This window comes from Oreochromis niloticus, linkage group LG18, assembly GCF_001858045.2.
Source record: "Oreochromis niloticus isolate F11D_XX linkage group LG18, O_niloticus_UMD_NMBU, whole genome shotgun sequence".
Taxonomy (NCBI): Eukaryota; Metazoa; Chordata; class Actinopteri; order Cichliformes; family Cichlidae; genus Oreochromis; species Oreochromis niloticus.
In genome coordinates, this window is record NC_031982.2 from 5,487,382 (window position 1) to 5,514,126 (window position 26,745).

At 40.4% G+C, this 26,745-nt stretch overlaps 1 protein-coding gene and 2 long non-coding RNA genes across 12 annotated transcripts in view; 1 reads left to right on the top strand and 2 right to left on the bottom strand.

The window, feature by feature from the left end:
* Window positions 1-26,745, bottom strand: part of ctnnd2b (catenin (cadherin-associated protein), delta 2b) — a 213,254-nt gene that overhangs the window by 115,792 nt on the left and 70,717 nt on the right. For 8 of the 10 annotated variants that reach the window (XM_013264678.3, XM_013264676.3, XM_005475919.4 and 5 more), the window contains one exon: window positions 18,474-18,586. In XM_013264678.3, coding sequence (XP_013120132.1) covers window positions 18,474-18,586 — 113 coding nt within the window. Of the gene's footprint in view, window positions 1-18,473; window positions 18,587-25,078; window positions 25,220-25,422; window positions 25,713-26,745 lie in introns of those variants that run through there. The other 2 variants (XM_005475920.3, XM_005475921.4) reach the window with 2 other exon arrangements.
* Window positions 4,997-14,166, bottom strand: LOC112842729 (uncharacterized). Its single transcript, XR_003214729.1, has 2 exons — window positions 13,145-14,166; window positions 4,997-5,764 (listed from the first exon to the last, which is right to left on the bottom strand). It is a non-coding gene; the product is annotated as an uncharacterized LOC112842729 (long non-coding RNA).
* LOC106096601 (uncharacterized) lies at window positions 19,846-22,884 on the top strand. The gene is made up of 3 exons (XR_001222983.2): window positions 19,846-20,022; window positions 21,540-21,585; window positions 22,650-22,884. It is a non-coding gene; the product is annotated as an uncharacterized LOC106096601 (long non-coding RNA).

Below are 26,745 nucleotides of genomic sequence, written 5' to 3' on the forward strand. Positions count from 1 at the left end.
ACTTAGGATTTCTGAAAGCTTTTACAAAGCTAGCCTGTATGCGATCCAATACAATTTTACTACTTCAACAAGTAGTACAAAACCAACACTTGCTTATTAATGGAAACTGTGATATTTTGTTTAAAGGGACCTACTATTCTTTATCAAAGATATAGAGTTAAAACTGTGGATGTTCATGTTAAACACAGACATAATTTTACATATTGTGCTCAATATGTGTGCAAGTAATCACTTTGGGCTAAATGTTCAGGCTTCGAACTGCTCTAAATGGGCAGTCTAGGCATTTATTTCTTTCCACTCTTGGCTCTGTATGACATCAGTGAGAGAGGATATGCCTAATAAGGTCACTTCAGCTGCATGAGCTGTGAGCACAGCTCCTCCCACCCTCCTGCTGTACAGAACAGCCAATCAGAAAAAGGCAGGATTTTTTTTCTTTCGTATATCATGCAAAGCTACTTTAAAAGTGTTGCAAATTTGGAAATGAGTATAATAGTTTCTGTGGGCATTTCCATACACAGCATTAACTTTGTATGGTTGAACTGTGACCTTTTACTAAGCAACACTTTTTGGTTGCATCTCCTCCTGCTTGAGGCTAACAAAACTGGTAAGATTTTACATGAGTCACAGCAACTGTGTGCACATGCTTAAAAACCTCAGGCTTCTGAAAACAAAAACAAAAAATCAATAACACTGCAATCCAGAAAGGACCAGGAGTAGACTGGAAGCAAAGCTCCTTTTAATTTTATAAGCAACGATTAGCAACTCTCTTCCTCAGCTCCCCTTACTTGTGATGTTCCCCAGGGATCTATACTGGGGCCAATATTGTTCTCCATTTATATGCTGCCTTTAGGTCTAATTTTTAGAAAATATAACATTTGTTTTCATTCATATGCCGATGATACTCAGATCTATCTTCAACTGAAGGTAAACAGTCCTGCCTCACTAGAACCCTTACTTCAGTGTCTCGGTGAAGTTAAATCCTGGATGGCCTCTAATTTCCTTAACTTCAATGAGAACAAAACCGAAGTGATCATTTTTGGACCAAGCGGCAATCTCAACACTTCTAATTTTAACCTGCACAGTCTTGAGCCTTTTGTCAAATCGCATGCCAAAAATTTGGGGGTTATATTTGACAGTAATTTCACCTTTGAAAAACAAATTAGCTCAGTTGTACAGCGGTCTTTCTTCAAACTGAGGCTTTTATCTAAGGTGAGATCATTTTTATCTTTTAAAAACTTTGAACGGGCCATTCATGCTTTCATTATATCCCAGCTGGACTACTGTAACTCCTTATATGCTGGAGTTAGCCAGACCTGCCTGGCAAGGCTGCAGTTGGTCCAGAATGCTGCAGCTCGTCTTCTGACACGTACTAAAAGATGTGAACACATTTCCCCGGTGCTTGCCTCCCTTCATTGGCTCCCTGTCCGCTTCAGAATTAATTTTAAAATTTTATTGTTGACTTACAAAGCCCTGAATGGACAGGCTCCCGGGTATTTGTCTGACCTCTTGCAGACTTATACCCCCCTTAGATCTCTTAGATCAAGTGATCTTTTGCTTTTAGCTGTACCAAGGTGGAGGCTGGTTCATAGAGGTGATCGAGCATTTGCAGTCATAGCGCCTAAGCTGTGGAATAATTTACCCCTACACATCAGACAGGCTCCCACTGTCAATCTTTTTAAATCTTATCTTAAAACGCATTTTTATGTACTGGCTTTTAATACAGCATGAGAGTTATTTGTTAATTCATATTTGGTGTTTGTTTTTAATACTCTAAGTTGTTTTATTAGGTATGTTGTATTCTTGTACAGCACTTTGGTCAACGCTCCTGTTGTAATTAAATGTGCTACATAAATAATTAAACTAAACTAAACTAAACTAAACAAATCTTACTCAGGCAAACACCCATGGGAAGGAAACGAGGATATAAACCTTGACTCAATAGGTCTCCAAACAAGCATTAAAAGGAATCAAACACTCAGTTCATCTAAGTAATAATGGGGGGTGATGGGCTCTCCTATATTCTGCTCCTCTTACAGTCCCACCATTGTATGCTAGTGTTTGTACCTTTTCTTCCTGAAGCACACAGATACACAAATACTGACGACAGTGTCTGCTAGAAACGGAGGTGCTGTGTTTACGATGCATTAATGCTTTTTCAGCATTCAGTACACTCAGTTTCTGAGCAGAAAGTAATTCCTGTTGGGATGCTGCAACAACTGCTTTTTAGATGTCACGTAATGCAAAAATCCTGAAAACATGACATGTTTCTCTGTTGTACACCTAAAGTACCAAAACAGCCCAAAAGTACTGGGATATTTTGCATTACATGATAAGGGATGTGATAAACAGCCAAAATTTGGAATGCAAAGAATTTCAGAGAAATTCTGAATGAAAGGAGAAAAATCCCTGAAACACCTGCTGGAGGTTTCTTCCACTGAAAAGGAGTTTTTGCTTTCCACTGTTACCAAGTAGGGTGTAAAACCATACAACACACTTATGACTTTCAATTCCTTTACCAACCCTACTTTATGATACGTACCACTGACTGCAGATTGTCATAGCAACCTAAGCCTTGTGATTGTATTGTATTTGATTTGGGAGAAATGCCCCCTGACTGTGTGGTGACTGGGCAATCTGAGCAAAGCGGAAAGAAGTTTTATGATTTGTTTAACTGTAGGCAATTTGAACAAAAAGAATGTTACAAATCAGGTCACTAAAATGCACTCACCAAAATGAGCTTAATTAACACTTCTCTGATAGAACGCTAAGTGCGATTAGCCTTTATTAATCCATAAACAAAGACCACATTTTGCAGACTGTGTGACTGATTTACAAGCACATAATGCAACTGCAAGCAATACCGATTGAATGCATTATTAAATATATAAAAAATAACATCAAAAGGAAAAAAAGTCTAAAAAAATCAGTATTTTTAAAAAGATATTAGCAGTTTTGCATTACTTTTTTCACTCTGTACAGACACTGTTTTTAAGTTTGCACATTTCAAAACCGCCTGCTTTCAAGTCATCATGAATATGTATTTGGGTGTTTGAGGGCATGTTTGTGTGTCTGTGTGCAAACCTCTCAGTGTGCGTGCATGCATGTGTGTGTTTGTGGACTAAGAAGGTTTTCATTGGAGCTTAACTGTGACAGTCTTAACTGTGATTGCCTCCATTCTGCTGGCAGATCAATACTATAGTCGCAGATGACTGTGCTGTTACTGGGAGCCAGTTAGCACACACACCTCCACCCACAGCCGTGTGTGACAGACAGAGCCTGTCTGTGACGGTGGAGGATATTAGTCTTATTACGAGTGTCTGGGTCTCTGAGTGACTCATGCTAACTCTGTGTGTTTGCAAGGCGGCAGGTTAAAAGGGCTTAACATGAGAATATACTCTCCACCACCACCACCCACCTCCAGCATGTCTTGCCTCCTGGCTCATCTTGTTATTCCCCCCCCGTTTCCTCGCTCCCCCTCCTCTACTACTTTGCATCCAAGCTTGCTCCTTTTTTTCCCCTTCTCTGTCCTCTTTACAACCCTTAGACCTCTTTTTTCCGTCTTTACCTTTAAAGCTCCTGTTTCGCTTCAGGAAGCCAGACTCCATTTTCAAGTTTGTGACTGATTCTTCTAGTTCAGATAAGATAAGATAAGATGACCTTTATTAGTCCCACAGGTGGGAAATTTGTTTTGTTACAGCAAAGTGCAAAGTTATGTAGCAGAAATTAGAAAACACTGGAAAGCAATAAAATACAATAAAATAAAATAAAATACCATATACAATAGAATAAAATAGAATGGAATAATATATACAATAGAATAAAATGGAAATACAAATACTATATACAACTGAGTAGGAAAATACAAAAATACAACTTCGTCAGAAGAAGAATTGCACATATAGCAGTATGTGTGGGTTTGTGTTTGATCAGCTGCAAAAGTCTTTATTGTGGAGTCTGACAGCAGTGGGGAGGAAAGACCTGCGAAATCTCTCCGTCCCACACCGTGGGTGCCGCAGTCTCCCACTGAAGGAGCTGCTCAGTGCTGTCAGAGTCTCCTGCATGGGGTGGGAGACGTTGTCCAACAGGGATGACAGCTTAGCCGCCATTCTCCTGTCACTCACCACCTCCACTGGGTCCAGAGGGCATCCCAGAACAGAGCTGGCCCTTCGGATCAGCCTGTTCAGTCTCTTCCTGTCCCTAGCAGAGATGCTGCCGCCCCAGCAGACCACACCATAGAAGATGGCTGAGGCCACCTGTGCTTATTTGAATAGCCAAGGTGATAATTATGCCTCCCTAAATGACAAACAACAAAAAGTTCAAATACCATGTCCCACTACAGATAGTAAACTCCACTACCACTTTTTAAAAATAGATTTTTCATTTAAATGAGACTTAATGTTTTAGATAAGAGAAAAGTGACAGAAAATGTGTTCTTAGTTTGATTTTACTTATGAGGAAATCACATTGAAATGAACATCTCTGTTACATGACAGACAGGGCCAAAGCAGCACATTAACATTCACCAAACACAACGTAAATCAATTAAGTCAATTAATATAAATATAAAGTGGTCTTAAAATGGAACCCTGTGGGACGCCTTAAATTAGATAAGTCTGATTTTTATGAGCTAAGACGAACCTACAGGATAAAAAAAAATAGTTTAAAGACATGGACACAGTAACAACACAAACTGAATATCAACTATTTGAACTATTTGTCTGATGATTTAAAATTTGGTCAAATTGCACAGCACTGTGGTGTTTCGCACAGTTGCCTCACAGCAAGAATATCGTGAGTTTCCTCCATCTGGTCGGGGCCTGATTACATCATGTTAATGTTGCTAGACATGGTTTTACAAGCTACTGAGTCATGGGGTGTACTTAGTCTTTCACAGGACAGAGTCCTATGAAAACATTTATTCGCACAACTTTTCATGTTTTCAGTGATAAGTCACAGTTAACCCAACATAGCTTGTAACCCAAGACACAGTACTGCAGTTACTGCAAGTAATAAAACAAGATATACCGCTGTAAGAAATCATGTAAGGAATAACTCCTGAGGTCAAGACTTGGGTTAAGTTAAAGTCTGAGAGCTGTTGTTGTGATGCCTACAATAACAAACCTTGTTAAGTCTGTGTTAAGTCCCCATTTCAAGGTTTGTGACTCGATTGCATCATCTTTGCTCCCACCATCAAAGAATGATGTCATTTAAACCTAAACACGGTGTCTTGGGACATTTGCTGACCTGTTATCGTTTGGCATGACTTTAAAGATCATTCAACAATATAATAAAACTGTCCCTTGTAATAAAGCTAAAACATGTCCCTGTTGCCACAGTGTCCAAAATTGTATTGAGTTATAGCTAAATAAAAGCTAATGTTGCATTCAATATGTACAAATTTCACAACCAACTTCAATATTCCTTCCATTTTCCCCCACTGTCTATCCATTCATCACATCCAGAGGGAGAGCCCTCGATAGATCACACGCTGATGACCTTCTCCTTCCTCCCTTTTCTCCTCCCCTTCCCTCTACAGTCACTCCATCAGATCAATATGTAGAGTTCAGCATGGATCACACCAAACGTTAGTGTTTAAAATGTAACCAGCACCACTCCTTCCCATTTCCTCTGGCTCCCAGATCAATAGCAAGAACGCCGAGATGAATTCACCGCCGTCATCATCATGCAGTCAGTCTCGTCCGGATCGATAAAGGTTTGAAAATTAAAATCCTCATCACCTACATCATCATCATCATCATCAAGCCTGTCAACGATATAATTGTCAATATATTACCATATTTCTGAGCGGAAACAAGCATGGACATGAATATAAATCCAGATGGTGTAAAAAGCAGGAGATGAAGTGCTGAATGCACTGACATAATTCACTATCAAAGCTCTCTATTAAAGAAATAAAGAAAGATGTTCACCACTCAGTTTTTACACAGGGATTTTTATTTTAATTCAATGGAAACTTCTAGAGTCATAGCAAACTTTTGAAAATACCAGATGTTTTAGGTGAGCTGTGCTCAGCATTTGGGGAATCTGACTGAAAGGTGGTGGCCTTTAACTAAAACTCTGTCTGAATTTCACTGACAAGATACCCACTCAGTGCAGTGCCCTTTAGAGAACAACATGTAAAGTGATTTCAGATGATGGAATTCATGGGCACGCTCGAGAAAGGAGCCCAAAACTTGGAGTAAAAGGAAGTAATTTCAATATTCACTCTTTGTTTTTTCAAACACAATGGCAAATGCACTGCTGCAAAACCATTTAGCTTTGTTTTTATACCAAACATATTTTGTGTCCTGTGAATGAACAAATATGCAATGTGCTCAGTCAGGCCTTAGAACAAGCTCAGGTTAGCTCATAACCTTCAGCACAACATACTGGCAAATCTCAGATGTTGTGTGCTATTTAAGCTGCTTCAGTCTGTGTACAGTTGCTGCAAGCCGCTTTGGAACCTGCCTCGCCCAGCTCTTTAATGCTATTCAAGCAATTCCTGACTTAGTCTCATATCGGTAGTCTGTGATGCCTGCTCCATTCTGTGAGTGTGTCTACCTGCTGTTTTCCTTTCAGTTTTCCATGTATGCATGAAAGGGTGAGGAGGTCACAGAACAACTGTACCAGCAAATATAAATGACTGTAGATGGAATCACAATCCTACTTTGACTTAAGTGATCCTGCCAGAACTACAGTTTTACCCAATGAACTTTAGTAACGGTACAGTGCTACTGAACTATAGCTGTGTTGGCTATATTATAAGACTAACACAAAGCTATATTAGCAATAGTGCACGTGTTACATGTTTAAAGTGAATTAGAAAGAAAACCCCGTCAGTCAGTCTGCTCGTGTGTGTGAATGTGTGTTTAAAGCACTTTGGATAATAGCTCCATATAAATGCAGCCATTTTCCATTTATTCTGATCATTATGTAAGAGGTGCAGCAGCCCCTCACAAAAGCCAAATAGCTAGCAATAACATGTAATATAATAATATGTGTTTAAAAAAAAGAAAGAAAAAAAAGAGAAAATAAAATAAAAAGGAAGTAAATAATAAAATGCCCAACCCAGTTCATCTGTGTGTTAAGTACAACAAAAAATACTGGTTTCAATATTCCCTGGAGGTTTTTGAATGTAATTTGTAACAAGAATACAGTACAGTGGGTGCGAGCTGCTGAAAGCTACCGAGTCTGAGAAGCCTTATTGTGCTATTTGTAAAAATGTCTCTTTTCTCCATATCCTGCACTGATGCAAAGATGACAAGCTCCCCATGAAGCACATTGTGTTTATAATTACAGTTACAGCTGGAACTCCTTGTCACGGCAAAGCTACGGTTACAGCAGAGTCTGCAGATTGGCTCTTTTCCCCTCATCCTTCTGAGTGTGCCACCTTCTTCCCTCTTTATCACTTTTTTCCCTGCTCATCTGTCCCCAAAATCCTTTTAATGCTTCGCAAATCCAACTCCCAATGATCTAAAAGTTCGAAAGCACATAGTTAGGTCTGTAGCTGCAGCAGTGCCTACGGCGCGGTGTGACAATGAAAAAGACATTAACTCTGCTTCTTAAGTACACGCAGCAACTACAGTATACATCTGTTCTGAGTCAGCCTCAGCAAAGTGCAGACTTGCCAATCTGATTCTGAGAATATAATATGTGCACAATCAGCTGCAAATGAATCAGCCTAATTAATAAATGCATGCGACTGTGCTGTGAGGGAAGACTACATATGTCACCCATATGCACATATAGAGTTAAATAGCTGGTTGCATACAGCTATTGCTGTTTGGACAGTCTGAATTAATAAATCAGTACACAAGAGTAGGCACAGAAGTGCAGAATTTGAATACAAATTTCCACAACACAGTATGTCCAGTACTGATGAATCATTGATGATTCAAAAATACTACAGGCTACAAATATTTTCTTTAAAAAGGAAAATAAAATATTATTTCATCCTCACATCTGATTGTTTGATAGGAACCATGTTCAGGCAGGCTGACAGAAAAACAGACTGCAGTCACTGACAGGTATAAGCAGAATAACAGCTTGTAGTTCCCCATTTGATTTTCCTTCTTACCTAGCTTAAGCCCAACAATCTAAGCTAAACCAAGCTTACTTACCTTACAGTCATAACCCTCATGCCTCGCATTCTGACCCTCAACACTGTGCTGTTTTAAAACCGGATTCATCTGAATGAATTACACTGCACACTCGTTACAACAGACATCTCATATACAGGCGAGGCCTGCTTTATTGTCCTTTTGGCTCTAATGTGGACCATAACTTAAAAAAATCATGTTGTATTGATTAAAATTTGAAAGTAGCGTTTGATGCCATTAACTGAGATCATGGATCAATTTTCCATCTTGCTGGACATTAGGAAAAAAATGCTGTTTTTTCTGCATTTTTAGACATAGAAGCTGTTTCCATCTTTTATATACAGTAAATATCAGAGCACTAAATACTGCCTGGCATCTCAGCCTGCCTCCGCCGTCTCTTTCTGCTTCCTCTTGATGAGATCTTTTGATGTGGAAAAGATGCATTTCTATCACACAGTTAGCATATCAAAGCAAACCAAATAACAGTTTACTCAGTAAATCCATGTTGTGCAACAGCCAGAGGTGACTCCAGGACTTGAAAGTTTACTATGGTAACTAGACTGAGAAAAAAAATCAAACAGGCACTCTGGGAATTAATTGCCACCTAGTTCCATCCAAGCTTTGCGTAATGGGAAAATGTTTTTTCGGTGATATGATCTGTTCATGATGCGATAATGCCAGTTTGTTTTAATATTGTTTGTTTGAATTTGCTTTTGACTCTAAATGCACCTCATTTGTTTGATTTTAGTTTGGTTTTACCACAATTTGGTTCCGGTCAGCTCAATTTTCAACACTTCTTGGAGTCACTTAGTCTGACTAATGACCAGAGAAATTCTGCAGCTTTCCAACACTGTAGAGAGCTAATGCATGTCTACTCTTAAAAAGATTTAATAGCTCACTGTAGCTTTAACAAAATCTGATTTGCCAGTAGAACTATTAAGCTGAGGCTGTTTGATGAGAACAACCGTCTATTATAGCTGTTATTTTTGTAGTTTCAGCTTTCAGACTCTTTGGTTCACTTCCTAATGAAACTGTGTGTGTAAGCCTCCTTGTTTGACAAGGCTGATATTTACCTCTTAGACTTTCTGTAATGCTCCGTATAGCCGAAGTCCATTCTTCCGATTACCTCAAAGAGGAAAGTCTTTTTCCCTCCTTCGGGTCTATTAGGGACCTTTCCTAGAAAGCAGTTTTTGAATGTAATAAAAACAGGCAGTAGCTCTTAGTGAAGCTTCTCCTCTTTGCAAACATCTCTGTTAGTGGATTTGTGCTGAGGGAGAGAGAGTCACACTGCTGTGAGTCTAAGCTGGCAGAGCCTTGACAGCTTCTGGGTAATGGGCGCTCACTGGGCTCGCCAGACAGGTCACATTTTCCCACCAGACGAGTGACAGTGGGTCTCACTGGGTGCTCTGGTTACAGCCAATACTTACACACACACACACACACACACACACACACACACACACACACACACAAAAATGAACACGCACATATGCGACATATACGCAGCTACCATTTAGCGGCCAAAAAAGCAAGTGGCCGTGCATGTGATTACCTGACAAATGTCGCAAATGAAACAGCCAAAAGCAAGTAGCCTGACATGGGAGGCGGCGATCCATACTGGTGCCACCAGAGAGCAGATATCTGTACCCTCTACTGAGGGTGTTCTCGCTGTCATAGGTCCACTTCGATGATTAGATAGAAGGATGGTGGCCAGGGAACAGTGGGATAAATAGAAAGAGGCTACACTTGTATCCTAGAGTTTGTCCTACTTTGCTATATTTCAAGTTACAAGCTAAAGGATTCTAAGATTATGTAGCTGGGTAAGATACGAGTCAAGCAGCCAGTCCAGTGTTGGTTTTAAAATGCACAAACACTCGGCCCTAAGCTAGTCCAGATCTGGCCGGTGACTTTGTTTTCATTTTGTACAACCAAGCCAAAGTGAAAACCGCTACAGGACACAAAATAATAACGCTGAAATGTACTGCTTGAGCAACAAAGCGCTCAGAAAGACAGCTGACAGCATGTCTGTGTAGGTTCTCAGTCATCCAGGACATGTTAGTCTTGAGGGCTTGAAAAGACAGTAACTGGACTTATTTAGGTTTGTGAAGATATTTCGCCTCCGTCCAGGAGGCTTCCTCAGATCTGAAACAACTGATGGAGAGTCCCACTGAATTAATGGTTAAATACACACCTAAAGAAGTTCAGGCGCCTTCTTTCCAAGCCCTCAAGACAGCTGACCGGCTGAAAAGAGCTGGAAAAGATGATGAGCGAAATGTAGACAGAACTAAAAAAAAAAATATGGAAGGACACAAACTGACATCAAAAACGAAGGTCAGAAGAGAAGAGATGATAAAAGTGAACATGAGGGAAAACATAATAGCAAGAGAAGCTGAAGAACGAGTAGAGCAGCTCTCACTATAGCCAAAAATCTTGGGGAAAAACAGTGACCGAAGCTTTTTAAGTGCTGTGTATTCACTATTGAATATCTGGAACCGGAATCGCACTGAACGCTTCTACTGATTAGTTTTACCTACTCCAACTGTGGTCAAAAGAACTCTCTTTGCACAGACAAAAACACTGTCTCGGTTTGAGTGAAAGAGTAACACACACACACACACAGACAGACACACACGCACTGTGGATTTGTACTTTTTGAAGCGATAAAGCAGCAGCATGTGTCGCAGCAGACACTGTGACCTGTGGTGACTGATTAAGACCAGAAACAAAGACAGAGCAGTAGAACTCATTAGCACCTCTGAAAGTCTTTATCTTCTGCAACACAACAGGAGCAGATTCCTGAACGACCAGCCTCCTACAGCCATGTGGTCATTCTTAACACTCACTTTGATTTGAAGTTTTCTCTAGCGACTGTCTGCAAACAGAGAACTTCATCATACTGTAGCTTTCTGTTAAACATATCAAAGCCAAACATTCAAAACAAAGAGATTCAGGTGAAAGGAAATCTGGTATGATCTATAAGATTAACAAAGAAATTTGTGACAAAAAAAACTATTATTCTAGCACTAGTTACATTTTTCTTTCATAATGTGTCGTTAACACAGGGCAAGCCCAAGAAAGGCCACGCTGAACACAGCCCCGTCCTCTATTGTTCTGCTGCTTTCTATCTTTCACTGCCATCAGCAAGATGTGTCTGAAAATTCTACACAGCTATTGTATTATCTTTGGTCATATCATATCTACTGTGCCTCAGTCTATAAACTTGTGGTTTATCTGGGTGTAGAAACTAGAGCTGCTGCTGCTTTGGGAAAGACAATAAGACGGTCTGTGATGGATTTGTCCAACAAACTAATAGAGAGAGAGTAGCTCCACACATCTTGATGATATTACAGATTAGCTGGCTTCAGATAGAATTATCCTACAAATAACACATTTTATTTTCCGTATAATTAGTTTTTAAGAGAGCGCGAGAGAGAAAGAAAGAGAGAGAGAGGTAATTGAGTTGATCTTCGCTATTTGGATAATTAAGAGTTGAAAAGATATGACTAATCTAAAATGTCTTAACAACTGTTTCTTTTTAATGCCTCTGATCATGAAGAAATTGTATAGCAGCAGGTTCTTTGTTTTTTTCACACAAGTATCAAATCAAGAATTAAACTTTAGAGTTGTACAGAGTTTGTAAAACTCCAACAAACCTGAGAGTGAACACTTAGTATGACCACTTTTATTCTTCAGCAAAGCTTAAACACTCTCAAGCAAGCTTTCCTGAAATTTCTTTAGGTGGTCTTCAGGAATAGTTCTCCAGGCTTCTTAAAGGAGATCCAAATATCTTCTTTGGATGTTTTTGCCTTTTCTTCTGTTCTCTGTAAAGATGATCCTACACTGCTTTAATAATATTGAGGTCTGAGCTCTGGGGAGGCCAATCCATGACTGACAGTAGAGTCACAGAGTTCCACTGTGTGTTTTTCTATGTAGGTATGCTTTTACTGCATTGGCAGTGTGTTTGAGATCATTATCATGCTGAAAAATAAATACTTAGCCAATCAGATGCTTTCCAAAAAGTATTGCATTGTGAATCAAATCACTTTTCTGCATTTATAATTCAATCAACTTTGACAAGATCCCCCAATGACACTGGCTAAAATATCCAATATCCAAAGAAGAACTTCAGAAGTCCTTCAGAAAGCTACTGCTCAAAACTAGTTTTAAAAAATACAAGAAAGTCTGGTTTACTGGGAGCAAAAAAAATAAATAAATGAGGTGTGACTCAAGATTTCTGCACAGTACTGATCATCTGTACCAAACACTTGTCACACTTTGACGCTAATTTTTATGCTACACAACTGAGAACTGTGGCTAGCTAGCCTGCAACATGCAAAGTAAGAAAAGCTAAGACTGTTGCTAATTATGACTTCTATACTGGGTGCAGTTTTAACAAGACACTGGTTTAGAACACACTGACTGTTAACAGCTACATTTTTTAGCTATAATTAGATATGCTAATTTGCCAAATGAGGCAAGGCAATCTGTGTCATGCTAACGTTAATCTAGCTAAACAAAGAAAAACAAATAGAAGAAAGAAACAAAAAGACAACAAGAACAAACATTATGGATCAAAATGACAAACAATTAACGGCAAACGCTGCAACAGTTTGCATTTTTACGTCGTCTGCGCAGCTGATGTTAAATTAAAGTTTGTAGCTTACATACAGTTTTAATATGTTTCACCACAAATGCTACCAAGATGAATTCCTGTCCGTGTATTGTAGCTGCCGATTATATTTTGACCCCTCTGTTCTCTGGGACAAGCAGTGATGAATAAAACTATTTGGAACAGCAGCAATACTAATGTTTCAGAGGTAATTGAACAATAAATCCAACACGCTTTAGGCACTACAAACCTCCAGCATATTGCCGTGCTGGACTTGTGTGTTTTGCCAAACCATTTGTCCATTTAGTAATTACCCCGCAAGTCAAACAAAGTGGATGGCCTATAAAATGGAAGACAGTGTAATCCGGAGGACGCTCTGCCCCTCACTAAATAATAAACCCATCTAATCGAGTTTGCAAGACTGCAGCATTTATACCATCTGCGCGCGGCTGTGTGATGAAGTGGAAGACACGTCTTTCCGGACTCTGCACCTTTTCCCATCTCACGTTGCCGCCGTTGCAGATGCGGCCCTGTGACAGCGCCGAAGAGCTATACGTACATCGGTTAATTAGACTCGTGAATGAGTCAGTTTTAGACCATCTTCCTGCTCTTTGTTGGTCCACCCCTTAAATTGAAATGAGAATTACAATACGGGCAGATGAGTAATTAGTCTGAGCCGGACGGAATCCCCACTCGCTTAACGGAATCAAAGAGAAGAAAAGATGATGGATTGTGCGCGTCTATTTATGTGTGTGTGTGGGAGACGGAGTGAGAAAGAGAAATGAAGACGGAGGCTTTAATCGTGTTCCACTGTCCTGAGAGGAGGGCTAAGTGTATTATATCTATTGTGTCAGCAGTGCAGTTTTCACGTTGGGACCAGTATGGAATGTGTAGAATGTGTTCTTCGGGCTCAGGGCAGATATGAAGCTGCCGTCTAAACTCAATCAGAGGCAGATAATATAACAATGCTTTATGTTTTTCGCCCATGTTATCAAAAAATATATAAATAAATAAAGGAACAAGACGGCCCCGCACAGCACAGTGGACTCTGACAGTGGAACATCCTTTAGAAAGACCAAAAATGAATAATACTGCAAAATGATTTCGTTGTCTCGAGTGTGGTGAAGAATTATTAAAAATAGCAGGTTTATAAGGGTTACAAAATTCTTCATATTCGAGCGTCCATTATTACGCCTTTGAAGGTTAGTCAGGTCACATAATCGCATCGCATCTACATTACCTCTCTTGAAATGATGTGTCAATTTGGCATTAGATTTCTTTCAAATTCAAATCCTTCCAGGGAAATGAGATCGTTTCTCACGCATAACTCTCAGCATCAAGGCACAGCGAGTTGTTAATGTGCCGTTAAAAGCTTCAGGAATGCAACTCGAGCCCGTCAATAAACGTTAAGCCTGCCAGTAAGGTTTTGACAGCACGTGTAGAGTTAGGTTCATTAACGGTCTCCAGTTGCAATCCCAAAGCTTTTTTTTTATATATACTTCTCCTTAAAATGACTCTGAACTGAGCAACATGTGTTTTACACCATCACAGCCTAATTGCTCCCTGTCTTTGTCACCTCCCTGTTGTTATTCTGTGCATTGAACAGCTGAAAAAGACTAAGAGGTGACAACGGTGAACATGTGTTCTTTAAATGGGGTCAGCTAAGGGATCGTAATTACTAAACGTGTAAAAACCTGATAGCTCCTCTCGTGTTGTTAAATAACTTGAGCAAGCAAAGCTATCATTTCCTATAAAAGGTGTTTAGGAGGCAAAAGGGAAAAAAATGTTTAAACTAAATTTTACTTAGTAGAGCATCAGGAACATTTCCTAGTCAAAATATAGTGCAGTTTAAAACCCGATGAATTTTTTTCACTAATAAATGAGCCTAGCCTAGTTGACTGCCTTGAGTTGTGCTGTTTTAAGCTGTACTAATCAATATTTTCATAATACAAACGGGTGAAATGTCCAAGTGTAGTTGGGAAGGGATTGTGAATATAGATCCGCAGTAAATGACCGACAGTGTGCACTCAGCATCTTAGGCTACGTTCACACTGCAGGTCTTAATGCTCAATTCCGATTTTTTGATCAAATCCGATTTTTTTGTCTGCTCGTTCACACTACACATAAAATGCGACATCAAACGCGCTCTAGTGTGAACGCTCAAAGCGGCCCGCATGCGCAAAAGAAGATGTCACACACAACTCGCTCTATTTAGACCCAGAGCAAATAATATTGTTTGACTGATTGCCCTTAATATAAAGACTTCGGACTTTATGTTTCCAAATTTTTGCTTTAAGTTATTTTGTTATTTACATAATAATGCAAATAACCTAATAATGATCCTTTTTGCTGTTTTAGAGGAGCGGTGCTTCAAAGGATAGTTGCAGATTTCTGTCAGAATCTGCAGATTATACAGTACAAATAAAATGTTCACATTTCTCCAACGTGGTCTTCCTAACAGTTTCACCGGATGGCAAGAAATCGTTCGCGATGTCCTATCGGGCGCTTCTCCGGCGCTGATAATTGGCGTCTGTCTTGTGTCAGTGACGTAAAAGACGGATTTAATGCGACATGACCGTTCACACAGCAGTCGCTTTCTAAAACATCGGATACCCATATCCGATCTTGGTATGACAGTGTGAACGGCACAAATCCGATATTTTCAAATCCGATCTGGGTCACTTTCGTATGTGGTACTGAATCCGATACGTATCCGATGTTTTAGAAAGCGACTGCTGTGTGAACGGTCATGTCGCATTAAATCCGTCTTTTACGTCACTGACACAAGACAGACGCCAATTATCAGCGCCGGAGAAGCGCCCGATAGGACATCGCGAACGATTTCCTACCATCCGGTGAAACTGTTAGGAAGACAACGTTGGAGAAATGTGAACATTTTATTTTTACTGTATTTTCTGCAGATTCTGACAGAAATCTGCAACTATCCTTTGAAGCACCGCTCCTCTAAAACAGCAAAAAGGATCATTATTAGGTTATTTGCATTATTATGTAAATAACAAAATAACTTAAAGCAAAAATTTGGAAACATAAAGTCCGAAGTCTTTATATTAAGGGCAATCAGTCAAACAATATTATTTGCTCTGGGTCTAAACCAGGGGTCTGCAACCTTTTACACCCAAAGAGCCACTTGGACCCGGTTTCCACGCAAAAGAAAACACTGGGAGCCGCAAATACTTTTTGACATCTAAAATGAAGATAACACTATATATATTGTTTTTTTACCTTTGTGCTTTGTGTGAACAACTAAGGTGTGTTGCTTATGAAATCCATGAAGTGCTACAGAGAAAATTACATTTTATTTACGTAATTAACACATTTTGAACTCTTAAAGAAATATAACAAAAGGAAAGACACCCAGCTGAACTAAAATGATCCATGTAGCAAACAAAAACTGTTGTCAGCTGCCACCCTTATATCGCCTTTGGGCTGTTGGAGCCTTGACCTGACTCTTAAAAAATAATTGGAAAAAAGCACCATGCTGCTGAAAAATGAAAAATAGATATTTGCAAAATTCTGCCTAAATATGTATTTTACCTGGTTAATGCGTGCGGCGGGGCGTGGTTTGCAGCGCCGCTGCAGGGGAGTGGGACGCACCTGAGCGACACCCGCAATCACGCCTCGCCGCCTTTACGTCTGCGCTATCTGTGCTGTTGTGTTGTTGGTGGTGTATGTCGGGCTGTGAGCTGAAAAGCTACAGCCGGCTGTATGCGTACAGCAACCGTGTGTGAAAAGTGCTCAATAAAGAGATGCTCAAAAGCCTGTTCATGGAAACATCGTCGGGTCTGCCGTGATTTGTTTACAATGGGACTTCTGCTCCTGAACCTCTGCGCACAGAGTCCGCAAATCGGGGATATACGAAGTCAGTTTAATCACGGTGTTTGTCTTTAACATAGTTCACGGTGAAGAACAGCTGCTGACATAATGTGGATCCGAAGATCCGTAGGGTTGAAAGTCTCGATAAATGCACGGCGTTTCGGCGGGTATACCGGCTTCCGCGAGTGTGACTCTTATTTTGAGCGATGAAAAAATAATAGAATATAATTTTATTTTTATATTTCAAAATCACAACAATCTTCCAATTTAGAACTACGAGTTAAAAAGAACTAACATAAATAAAATACACTTCAGCAAAATACTTCTAATTTATTTTCCCAAACCACGCGGAGCCGCAGTATAAGGACTAAAGAGCCGCATGCGGCTCCGGAGCCGCGGGTTGCCGACCCCTGGTCTAAACAGAGCGCGTTGTGTGTGACATCTTCTTTTGCGCATGCGGGCCGCTTTGAGCGTTCACACTGGAGAGCGTTTGATGTCGCATTTTATGTGTAGTGTGAACAAGCAGACAAAAAAATCGGATTTGATCAAAAAATCGGAATTGAGCATTAAGACCTGCAGTGTGAACGTAGCCTTTGTCTGTTTGGTTTTGATGTCTACGGTTCTGCAGCACCTCAATAAAAGCTGAACCTTTGTCGGTTTGCTGGTCTGAAGCAGTCAGGTGTGTGTTAACACAATGCCAAGGAGGAAAGACATCTGCATTATTGCTACCCATCAATCTGGGAAAAATTACAAAGTCATTTTCATACAAAAAGTTCAAGTCAACTGGAAAACATTCAAAACTGTTGCCAGTCTTCCCAGAAGTGGACGTCACAGCAAGTATACTCCAAGGTCAGACCGTGCAACGCTCCGAGAAAGTGGAAATAAGCCCAAGAGCTACACCTTAGACTCTACAGGCCTTAGTTAGCAAGTTAAATGTTAAAGTTTATGATAGTAAATAAAAAAAAGAGTAAACAAGCATGACCTGTTTGGAGGGGTTGCTGAGTTCTACATGCTACTGAATCACAAGGTACACTTACTTTTACACAGGACTGCTTCTGGAACTGGAAAGTTTTTTGTTTTTTTTTCATTTTACCCTCATAAATAAAAGCTTTGAACTGACAGAGGGTGCACTTTCTTTTTTACCATGACTAATTTACAGCCTTAATAGCCCTTAATACAAGTATCAGTTAAATGTGCTAAATACAACAGTGTTTATGAAATATTAGCAACAATGGCTTAGGCTAAGATGCATGGAGATAAAAAGAGTAATATATTAAAGAGCAATTTATAGAGTAAATTATTAATGTTTACTGGCAAGTTAGGTATAAAAAATCCAAATAAATGCTAATGTTTCTTAGTCACTAGCTGAAGTATAATTAGTTATTTTTTAGTTATCATTTTGGCTATAGTCAATATGTAAACACTGATTTTTACTGTCTGTTCTGCTCCTTCTAATGCTGCCTTAAATATCAATGTCAGCTAGAATGTAACTATCTATCTAGGTACAGTATTAATGCTCCCTGCATTATTTAAATGCTATAACCTAATGCGATACAAGCTCACTTAAAGTGAGTTTTAACAAAAAAAAAAGGAAACTAATTACTGCTGCACTGTGCACACTACTCGACTGCACTATAACAAACCAGGTTCCTGAAACATCACATCAGCACATCTCTGTGTATGTATAAACTGGATACAAGAAAACAAGCAAAATCGGGTGCAGCGCTGCTCTCTCAGAGTTCGAAAGCAAATCACTACAGCGCGGTCACCAGCACACCGATGAATTTTGGACACGAATCAAGGAGTGTTTCTCTAATGCGAGCAGCTGTATTGCTAGTCACCTACGAGAGTACAGCTGACACACACAGGTAGAGTGTACAGAAGATAACCTGACAGGTGTTGGACACACAAACACGCTCACACGCACACACCTGATGCTAGTCATGCTTCCAGTCTCAGAGCCAAGCTTGCATCTCTCCAGCTGACTGGCGACAATCTGTCGTTCGGCTTCCAGCTCCCTGGTCAGGCGTTCAAACTGCAGCTCCTAGAAAGAGAAAGAGAGACGGGGAGGTAGAGCAAGAATGTGTCAAAACAATCTGTCTATTTATTTACTGTCACATTTACAGTCATCCTGAGCATTAGTTTGGCTGCGTTCTCGCTGACACATTTTTAATTGTTGTGAAATGGACTCTGCAGTCTGTGATGGGAAAACAGGCCAGATATCGCGGCGTCTGCCAAGTTTCACACTGCCAGATATTCACAGAGAAGAGTTTGACATGTTGCAAAACTGTGACACCAAACTCAAACCATCACAAATGTGACATTTGCTATTGTGCCACTGAGGAAAGTCATGGAACAGCAGAAGGTTTTGGGGGAGAAGAATTCTGCTATTTTTTGACGTATAGTGTCAAAAAAAAAGTTGTAAGCATTACTCTAATGCTTGGCTCATCTATGCACTGACACCGAATGGATTTATACCCTGCTGGTAGGCATATGCTGGTTGACATTAATAGAGTGGTGGGAAAAAAGTTGTCAGTCACATCTCCGCAGTTAAAAAACATTCATTTTTCCCCCAATTGTTGTAGAATAACAGACAAGAAGGACAACAGCCCTAGCTGTCCAGCCAGTGTGACGAAGAACTTCAGCTGCAAGAACATCCCTGGGGCAATGCATGTACCATGTTAAAGCTCTGCACATATGTATCTACGAGGAAAATTTTGAACTCCCGCATACTCTAAAAATATGATAATGAGGAAATGGGTCCATTGAGATAAACAGCTGATGACACCAATTCTCCCGTTGAGTGACATTACACCACTGCAGAAGAGACTGCAGCAAAATGATCCAGTCCAAAGAGCCACAAAGAGGATGTGGAAAACATGACGGACATAATTTAGTATGTTTTATGTATTTAATTGGATGGTTTTCTGTCTTTCCAGCAGAACAGGAGGTTCAGTGGGTTTAAGGCCGTGCTTAATGAGTATTTCCACTGCAATTGTCACATTTTGCTTTTACTGTTTTTATTCTAATGTTGCCACAAGTAACACACATACACTTACATACATTCGTTTTGTGCAAGCTGGCCTCATAATGTATCGTATCACATATTATATCATCTGAACTGACTAGTAGGTCTTTGGTCATTAGCATGCGAGCCTCTCTTGAAGGGGGACCTATTCAGCTTGCTCGTTTTCATATACAACATAAAAGACGGACGTGACCACGGTGACCTAAACTCAGTGTTTCTGGACTAACACTTAACACCGAGTTGCAGTGTAAGCATTTGGTCACTGCCATGCTGGTTTTTTGAAGCCAGAAGTTACTTTATGCAGATGACAGACTGTAATGCTAATTTGTCAGCTAATGCTAGCTAGCTTGGTTAGCAAGCAGCAACAGACACACATGTCAGCTAATTAGCTAACTGACTAAGAAAATATCAGAATTTCGCTCACCAAAATTGAAGCACAAGGTTTTTGGACGGTCTGTACCACACACCAAGCCATTATACTAGTCAGATAATCTTTTGAAAATGACAGGAGTTTGCTGTTTGCTCAGTTTCAAGTCTGTATTTTTATTTTTGGCTTCTACAACAGTAGCTTTGTATCATTCAGCCTTGAAACCCATTTTATTTTCTTTCTCCTCGCTTAAGGTAAAGCTTCTTTTCATCGGCTTACACCAGGTTTAAACAGCAACTGGGTGGGGTGTCTGTCCTGACGTGGTGATATTAGGGACAGCTCCAAATCCAGGAGCAGAAATATTGTTTAATATTTAAAGGACTCAGAGAGTCCAGCATTCTAAGAGTATATATCTCACAAAATAAGGAAAAATGTAATAAATTGTACTTTTCGCTTTCCCTTATTTGACAAGGGATCGCCACAGCAGATACTTTGGTATATCTGATATGGCGGATACCGTTTCTGATGCCTCCTCAACCTCTTTAATGAGAGTAAAAAGAAGAACATCACCACACAAAGTCAAAGCTGGAGCTCTTTAAAACTGTCCAGTAGAGGTGTCAGTAGTATGCTTGTAAACTGGTGTTTTAAAATATTTGGTTATTATGACTTTCAGCATTGAGAACCAGAACACTGCAGTCCTGTGCAGACAGAAAATATCTTGCTAGTTAAGCAGACTTGACAGCCATGGCACGGATCAGGAAGTATATTCTATTAGGGTAATAATTCACTCCCTGGTTTTATAACGCATGGATATTGACTGGTATTAGCAGCAACCAAAATATACAATACAAAGTGTCAAAAAATGAACGTGAGTTATTTTTTATATCTAAACTCAATGTATGTGTTTGGTTTAGGACGCTGGTATCTGTTCAAGGCTTGGATGGCAGCTTTGTGAACCCTATAAGCTCCATTTTAAAAAGTCAAAAAGTTTTCATAAATCACTCGTACGTGCCATTTAAGAGCAAATCTTTTCATTTGGGTGGCTCTTGATAGAGACCTTTTCTTAGGCTTCATTTATGCGTGATGAATAACCACTAATTAGCTGATGTGCAAACAAGCAAGCAGCTGATTAGGATATTTGTGTCTGCTGCTGTGATCATTATAGCTGATTAAATAAACGAAATTTACCAATTTGTGCGAAAGAAAAAAACAAAACAAGAAAGATCAAATTGTTTTGCTGAATCACTCATTTCAAGTGGAGAAGGCACATCAGCGCTCAGCCACTGCAGTGCTGGTTTCAAAGGTATGGTTTGGATCTTTAAATGGCTTTCTGACAGTCCTTTGGCTGGTTCAAGATAATAAAAGTGACATAATTACAATAAGTCATGCCAGACCACAGGATACAATCAATCACTGTTTCCAAGGCAGTGTTTAAATAAAGACGAGCTATTATGAAAGAAATATGCGCTCATTAACAAACAAAGGAAGTGAAGAAAGTGATACAAGCGCACATACAGTGCCTGTTTCTCAGATCCTTTAAGGTTTACAAGTTTTCCATCACATAACCTTAATTCTCTTTTTTTCCCCCCCTTTTTTTGGCAGGCTGTGAACCTGGTGGCTGTTGCCTGATGACTAAGACCCTGTGCAGGTAACAACCAACGTTCTGTGTTCTGTGCAAAGGTCGTTGTTTGCAGCCCGACTACAAATGCAGATGAATGCAGCTAATGAAAAGCTTAATCATCATGAGACGATAGCTGATTGTTTTCAGATTGCATTTTGGGAAATGCATTCCTCTTGTGGTTTCCACACTCAGTGTTTGGCTGCACATAACCAAACTCACTCAAATGTGACTGATCAGCACTCCGACTGTGCAAACTGAAACCTGAAAGCTTCCGGGACCAAAATTCTCATCCCTGTCAGCAAATCCATCATATTCATATGCAAATATCTGTTTACAGGGATTTTTTCCATCAGTCACCACACAGTACTATAGGAGTACGTGACTCCTTGATTAAATCCACCCATACTTAATTAAATTCAGACAATGCATTTAGTAAAGGCGCACACCTCTTTACATATAGTCTTATAGTTGATGGTGCATGTCAGAGTGGATTGGTCTGTCTCAGGGCTCAAATGTAGTGAAGGTGACAGTGCCCAAGAGTATAAGTTCATCATTCTCAAATGGAAGAACTTCCCAAATCTGGCAGTCAAACTGAGTAATAGCAGAGGATAACTGTTAGTGCAGCACTCCTCCAATCAGGCTTTGAAGGAAGAGTGGCCGGAGGGAAGCCATTCCTCACTAACAGGTACAAGACAGCCCACTGGTGGTTTGTCAAAAGGCAGCTGATTGGGCTCTTGGGCTATAACAAGAAAAATCCTCTGCCCTGATGAAATAAAAATTGAACTGTTCCACCATAGCTCCCATTCCCATGTGTGGAGAGAGCCGGGTAGTTAGAATCACCTTATTAATGTCATCGCTACAGTCGCTCAGTGGTGGTGAGACAGCATCGTGCTGTAGGAATGTTTTTCCTGTGACAGAGACTGTGAGACCCTTCGGAATAAATACAGAATAATCCCGAGTGAAAACCGTTTTCAGAGGGCTCAGGATACCAGGCTAAGCAGAAGGTTTATATTTCAAGAAGACAATGAAACAAAGCACATCACAGAGAAAACACAAGAGTTGCTTTGGATAACACTGTGAAAATCCTGGAGTTTTGCAGGCACAATCCAGACCTGATGCCAGGAGCAGCTCGGGAGACCTGAAAGCGGCCGAGCACCAACACTCTCATTCCAACCCGGCTGAGCTTAAAGGATTCTGCTGAGAAGAATGGCAGAGACCCCTGAAAGAAAGGATCATTCCCAAGAAAACTTGAGGCTGTTATTGCTTCCAAAGGGGCCTTAACCAAGACAAGGGTCTGAATACTTATAAAACCTGCACATCTCAGTCTTAACACACTCCAAAAACCTGTTTTTTTGTTTAGTCATTGTTTAGCACGTGTGTATGATGCCTCAAAAAACATCCATCTTAAGACGAGTGTGAATCATAACAAAACTCAAAAAACAATCCTATAAGGGGGAGGAAAGAAAAATAGCACCCTCTAATAAACCCAATAAGTTTCATTTTGCTCACACAATAACTCTGTAAGACAAAAGACCCAGGTGGAGTTCCCAGCCAAATTAAGTTATACAGATTCAGAAAACAAATGCATATCATTACAAGAGAATAAAAACCAGTCTGCACCCAATGCAGTTTAATATTAGCGTTACCATTTTTAATGACCTAAAAAAAGCTTGAAAAGAAACATTAATGCTATTTATAATGTGTATTTTATGGCTAAGAGTAGTGATGGAGAACATAGTGCTGGACTGTGGGAGCGTAAATGCCTAAGATGCCTGAGGCAACTCTAGGCTTCCCACCATAATGATACAATTTGATTATAATGAATCATTAATGTAATAACTTAACAAATCAAATTGCAAATTTCACTGTAATTACGCAACATCTTATTATTAATGGCAACTGGCCACACATACAGGCGCACACACTAGTATAGAGAAAAATGCGACACAGACACACACACAGGCATACAATGATAATTAAATACATCTGCAAGGATTCTGCAAGTGAGGACACAAACGTTGCACACATCAGTGGGGACATGCTGCTGTGCCTTTGTGCTGGTATCAAGACAACGCAGGGTTGAAATATTTTGCAGATCGCATCGAATTCTGTTTTTCTTTCTATCAAGTCTTCTTGGAAACTGGCTTGTATGTTTGCGTTTACGTGCAACAGCAAAATATCAGCTACAATCGGGTAGCAAATTTAAGGAAGTAAAGTGGGTTTGCAGCCAGATTAGCTTCAGTACATTTTTGCCATTAATTCTCCAAAACTTTGGAAGGCTAGTGGAGATATGGAACTCCATTTTTCCATAAGATATTTCCTAATTTGTTGTTTTGATGATAGTACGGAGAACCAAAAGCTCCCAAAGCTGTTTAACTGGTTTAAGAGTCGGTGACTGTGAAGTCTCCAGTATATAATTTAATTCAATTTAATTTATTTAAATTTATATAGTGCCAAACCACAACAGCAGTCGCCTCAAGGTGCTTTACATTGTAAGGTAAGGACCCTGCAGTGATACAGAGGAAACCCCAACAATCAAATGACCTGCTATGAGCAAACACTTGATGACAGTGGGAAAGAAAAACTCCCCTTTAAGAGGAAGAAACCTCCAGCACAACCACGCTCAGGGAGGGGCGTGGCCATCTGGGTGATGAGAGGACAAAAAACCCCCAAAACAAAAATAAAACAAAACAAAAAAACAAAAAACAAAACACACACTGTGGAAGAAAGCCAGATAAATAAAAATAATAATTAATCAACATTACACCATTTTAATACCATTCAAACTATTCAGTGAACCCTTGTGCATGGTGGATGGGGTCATGGGATTAATGTTGATCACTATACGTATTTGCAGTGTCCCTTCCCTTCAAGAGGACAAGCAAGATCCAGTAAAATCCCCCAAACACAGCCCCTCCACAAAGCCTTGAATTTTTTTCTCTTAACCTTGTCACCCATGTCCGTGTTCTCCAGTCAAACCAGAAGACATGACAAAGTGCAGCTTCTGAAAGCATTTTGCGAAGCAGAAAGTCTGGATGTTAACATTCACAGTGTGAGAACAGTTCGACATGCAGACGCTTCACTGTTTGCCCACTTTCAACATTTTCACACAGCACTAGGGATACAAATATAGCTGCTCAACAGAACCCGATTAATCAGTCATATTTGAGAGAAAACTAAGAAGCCACACATGCACGTAATTTTAGCCCTTTAGCCTAAAATCAATCATCATAGTATTTGTTGAAGTTTTAGCAAGCAGTCAATCACCCACGAGAAGCACACTGATGCTTTCAGCGTCTGTGATCTCATGATCCCATTGAAGATAAAAAGCTATAGTCTTCTGATGCCAGTGAGCTGCATTTCTTATTTACATCTCAAACACCACTCCACACATGGAAACTGCACGTTTCTCCCTGTGCGATCTGACTTTTTACGCAGCCAAATCAATCTAAACCCCCATAATCAGCTGATGCAACGAAAGGAACAGCAAGAGAGAGAGAAAGAAAAAAACACAACCTACTTTGAGGCAAAGTCTCTGTAGCAGATGAGGAAAAAAGTGTTTTTTGTTGTTTTGCACAGAACACACACCGGCAGACTAACAGGCTGACTAACCAGCTCCATTGTGAGCTGTGAGAATTCAGATGCAAGTCTTCTCAGAAACAGCCAAACAAAAGCGATCACTCCCTCCTTTTTCTACCCCCCCTCCACTCCTTGCCCCCTCCGATCTCTGCTCCCTCCAATTCAGGGCTGAAGGGCAGACACCTGTTACTGCAGAGCAAGAGGAAGGGACTGTGATGGAATTTAATGCTGGAAAGGAGTACTGGTGAAGGAGTTGCATAAAAAATAAGTAACGCAGACACGTACCTTCACATGGACCATACTTCACAAAGAGACAAAATCACAGAATATCCCGCTTTGCTTTGCTCCTCTCTAGTCGAAAAGCGACAACAGTGCTCCCTCTCCCTCCTCCAAACGCTCATCTGTCCTGGGTCACACCAAGTGATAGAGAGACAAATAGAAAGACATAGAGAGAGAGCGAGAGACCACAAGTGTCACTTGAGCTGCCTGCACCCCGGCCCCTTGTCTGTCTCTCACTCGCTCTCTTTGCTTCTATGTCTGTGTCTCTTTTTCTCCCTCCTCCGGGGCCATGAAGCACACACTCACACACATACACACACTGTGTTCACTGAGGCACAAAGGTCCCCATGGCAACGGAGCATTTAGAAGCCCCGTGGCATTATTTATGCAACGTTGCATCACAATGGGCCCTCCCACCGGCCCAGCATGCCAAAAAAGCCCGCCGCTCGCCAGTCACTCTCTGTCTCTGTGACTCTCTCTCTCCCTCTCTTTCTCTCTGAGCAGACCATCTGCACCCCCTCCCTCCCTCCCTCATCCACCATCACTGAAAAGCAAGGAGGGATTTTGGGAGGAGGAGAGCAAAGGACGCAAGAGAGCTTGAAGATGGAGAGGAAGTGGGATGGAGAGGAAGGCACACACACACACACACACACACACAGTGTTCTGCCTCAGTGAAATCCTATGGGCTGAGATGGAAGTAAGGAGTGTATGGGGCCAAAAAAGTGCATTAGGTGTGTTCAAACTCACCCAAACACAAAACCATATGCAGATTACACACGGCTGTAGTACGATGTAGTTATTATCTGTAAAGACCCGATCACATCACCATTTTATAGAAGTGTACAATCAGGTCATTTCAACTGAACCAGCATTTGTCTCAGTGGAATCTAAAGCAGTATGACTGAGCCTTCCTGAACTCTAACATGAGGAAGTGCCAAGCCTCCAGGGAATGGAGAGTCACACTATCCAAACTACACACCGAGGCAGAGTGTAGGTGTCTTTGCTTAAGTGCTTCACGAACAGGGGTGGTTTGCAGCGTGCTCGAAATCTCTTGTTCTTTTAGTGACTGTGCAAGCTTGGTGGCAAAGTGTCAGCGTTATCATATCCCAGAATAAGATACTTGTATTCATACATAACACTCTAACTTCCCTTAGCTGCTAACATGTTAGGGTAGGATTGACACAGAAGTGAAACGCTGATGTTCTTTCCTGGTTTCACAAACAGGTGCACTGGCTGCTTTTCACCTCATTCATTTAAAGGTAGACTTCTTCTGTACAGTTATAGCAATAATTATAAACTTTAGCCCAACTAAAATTTGAAATGAGCCAT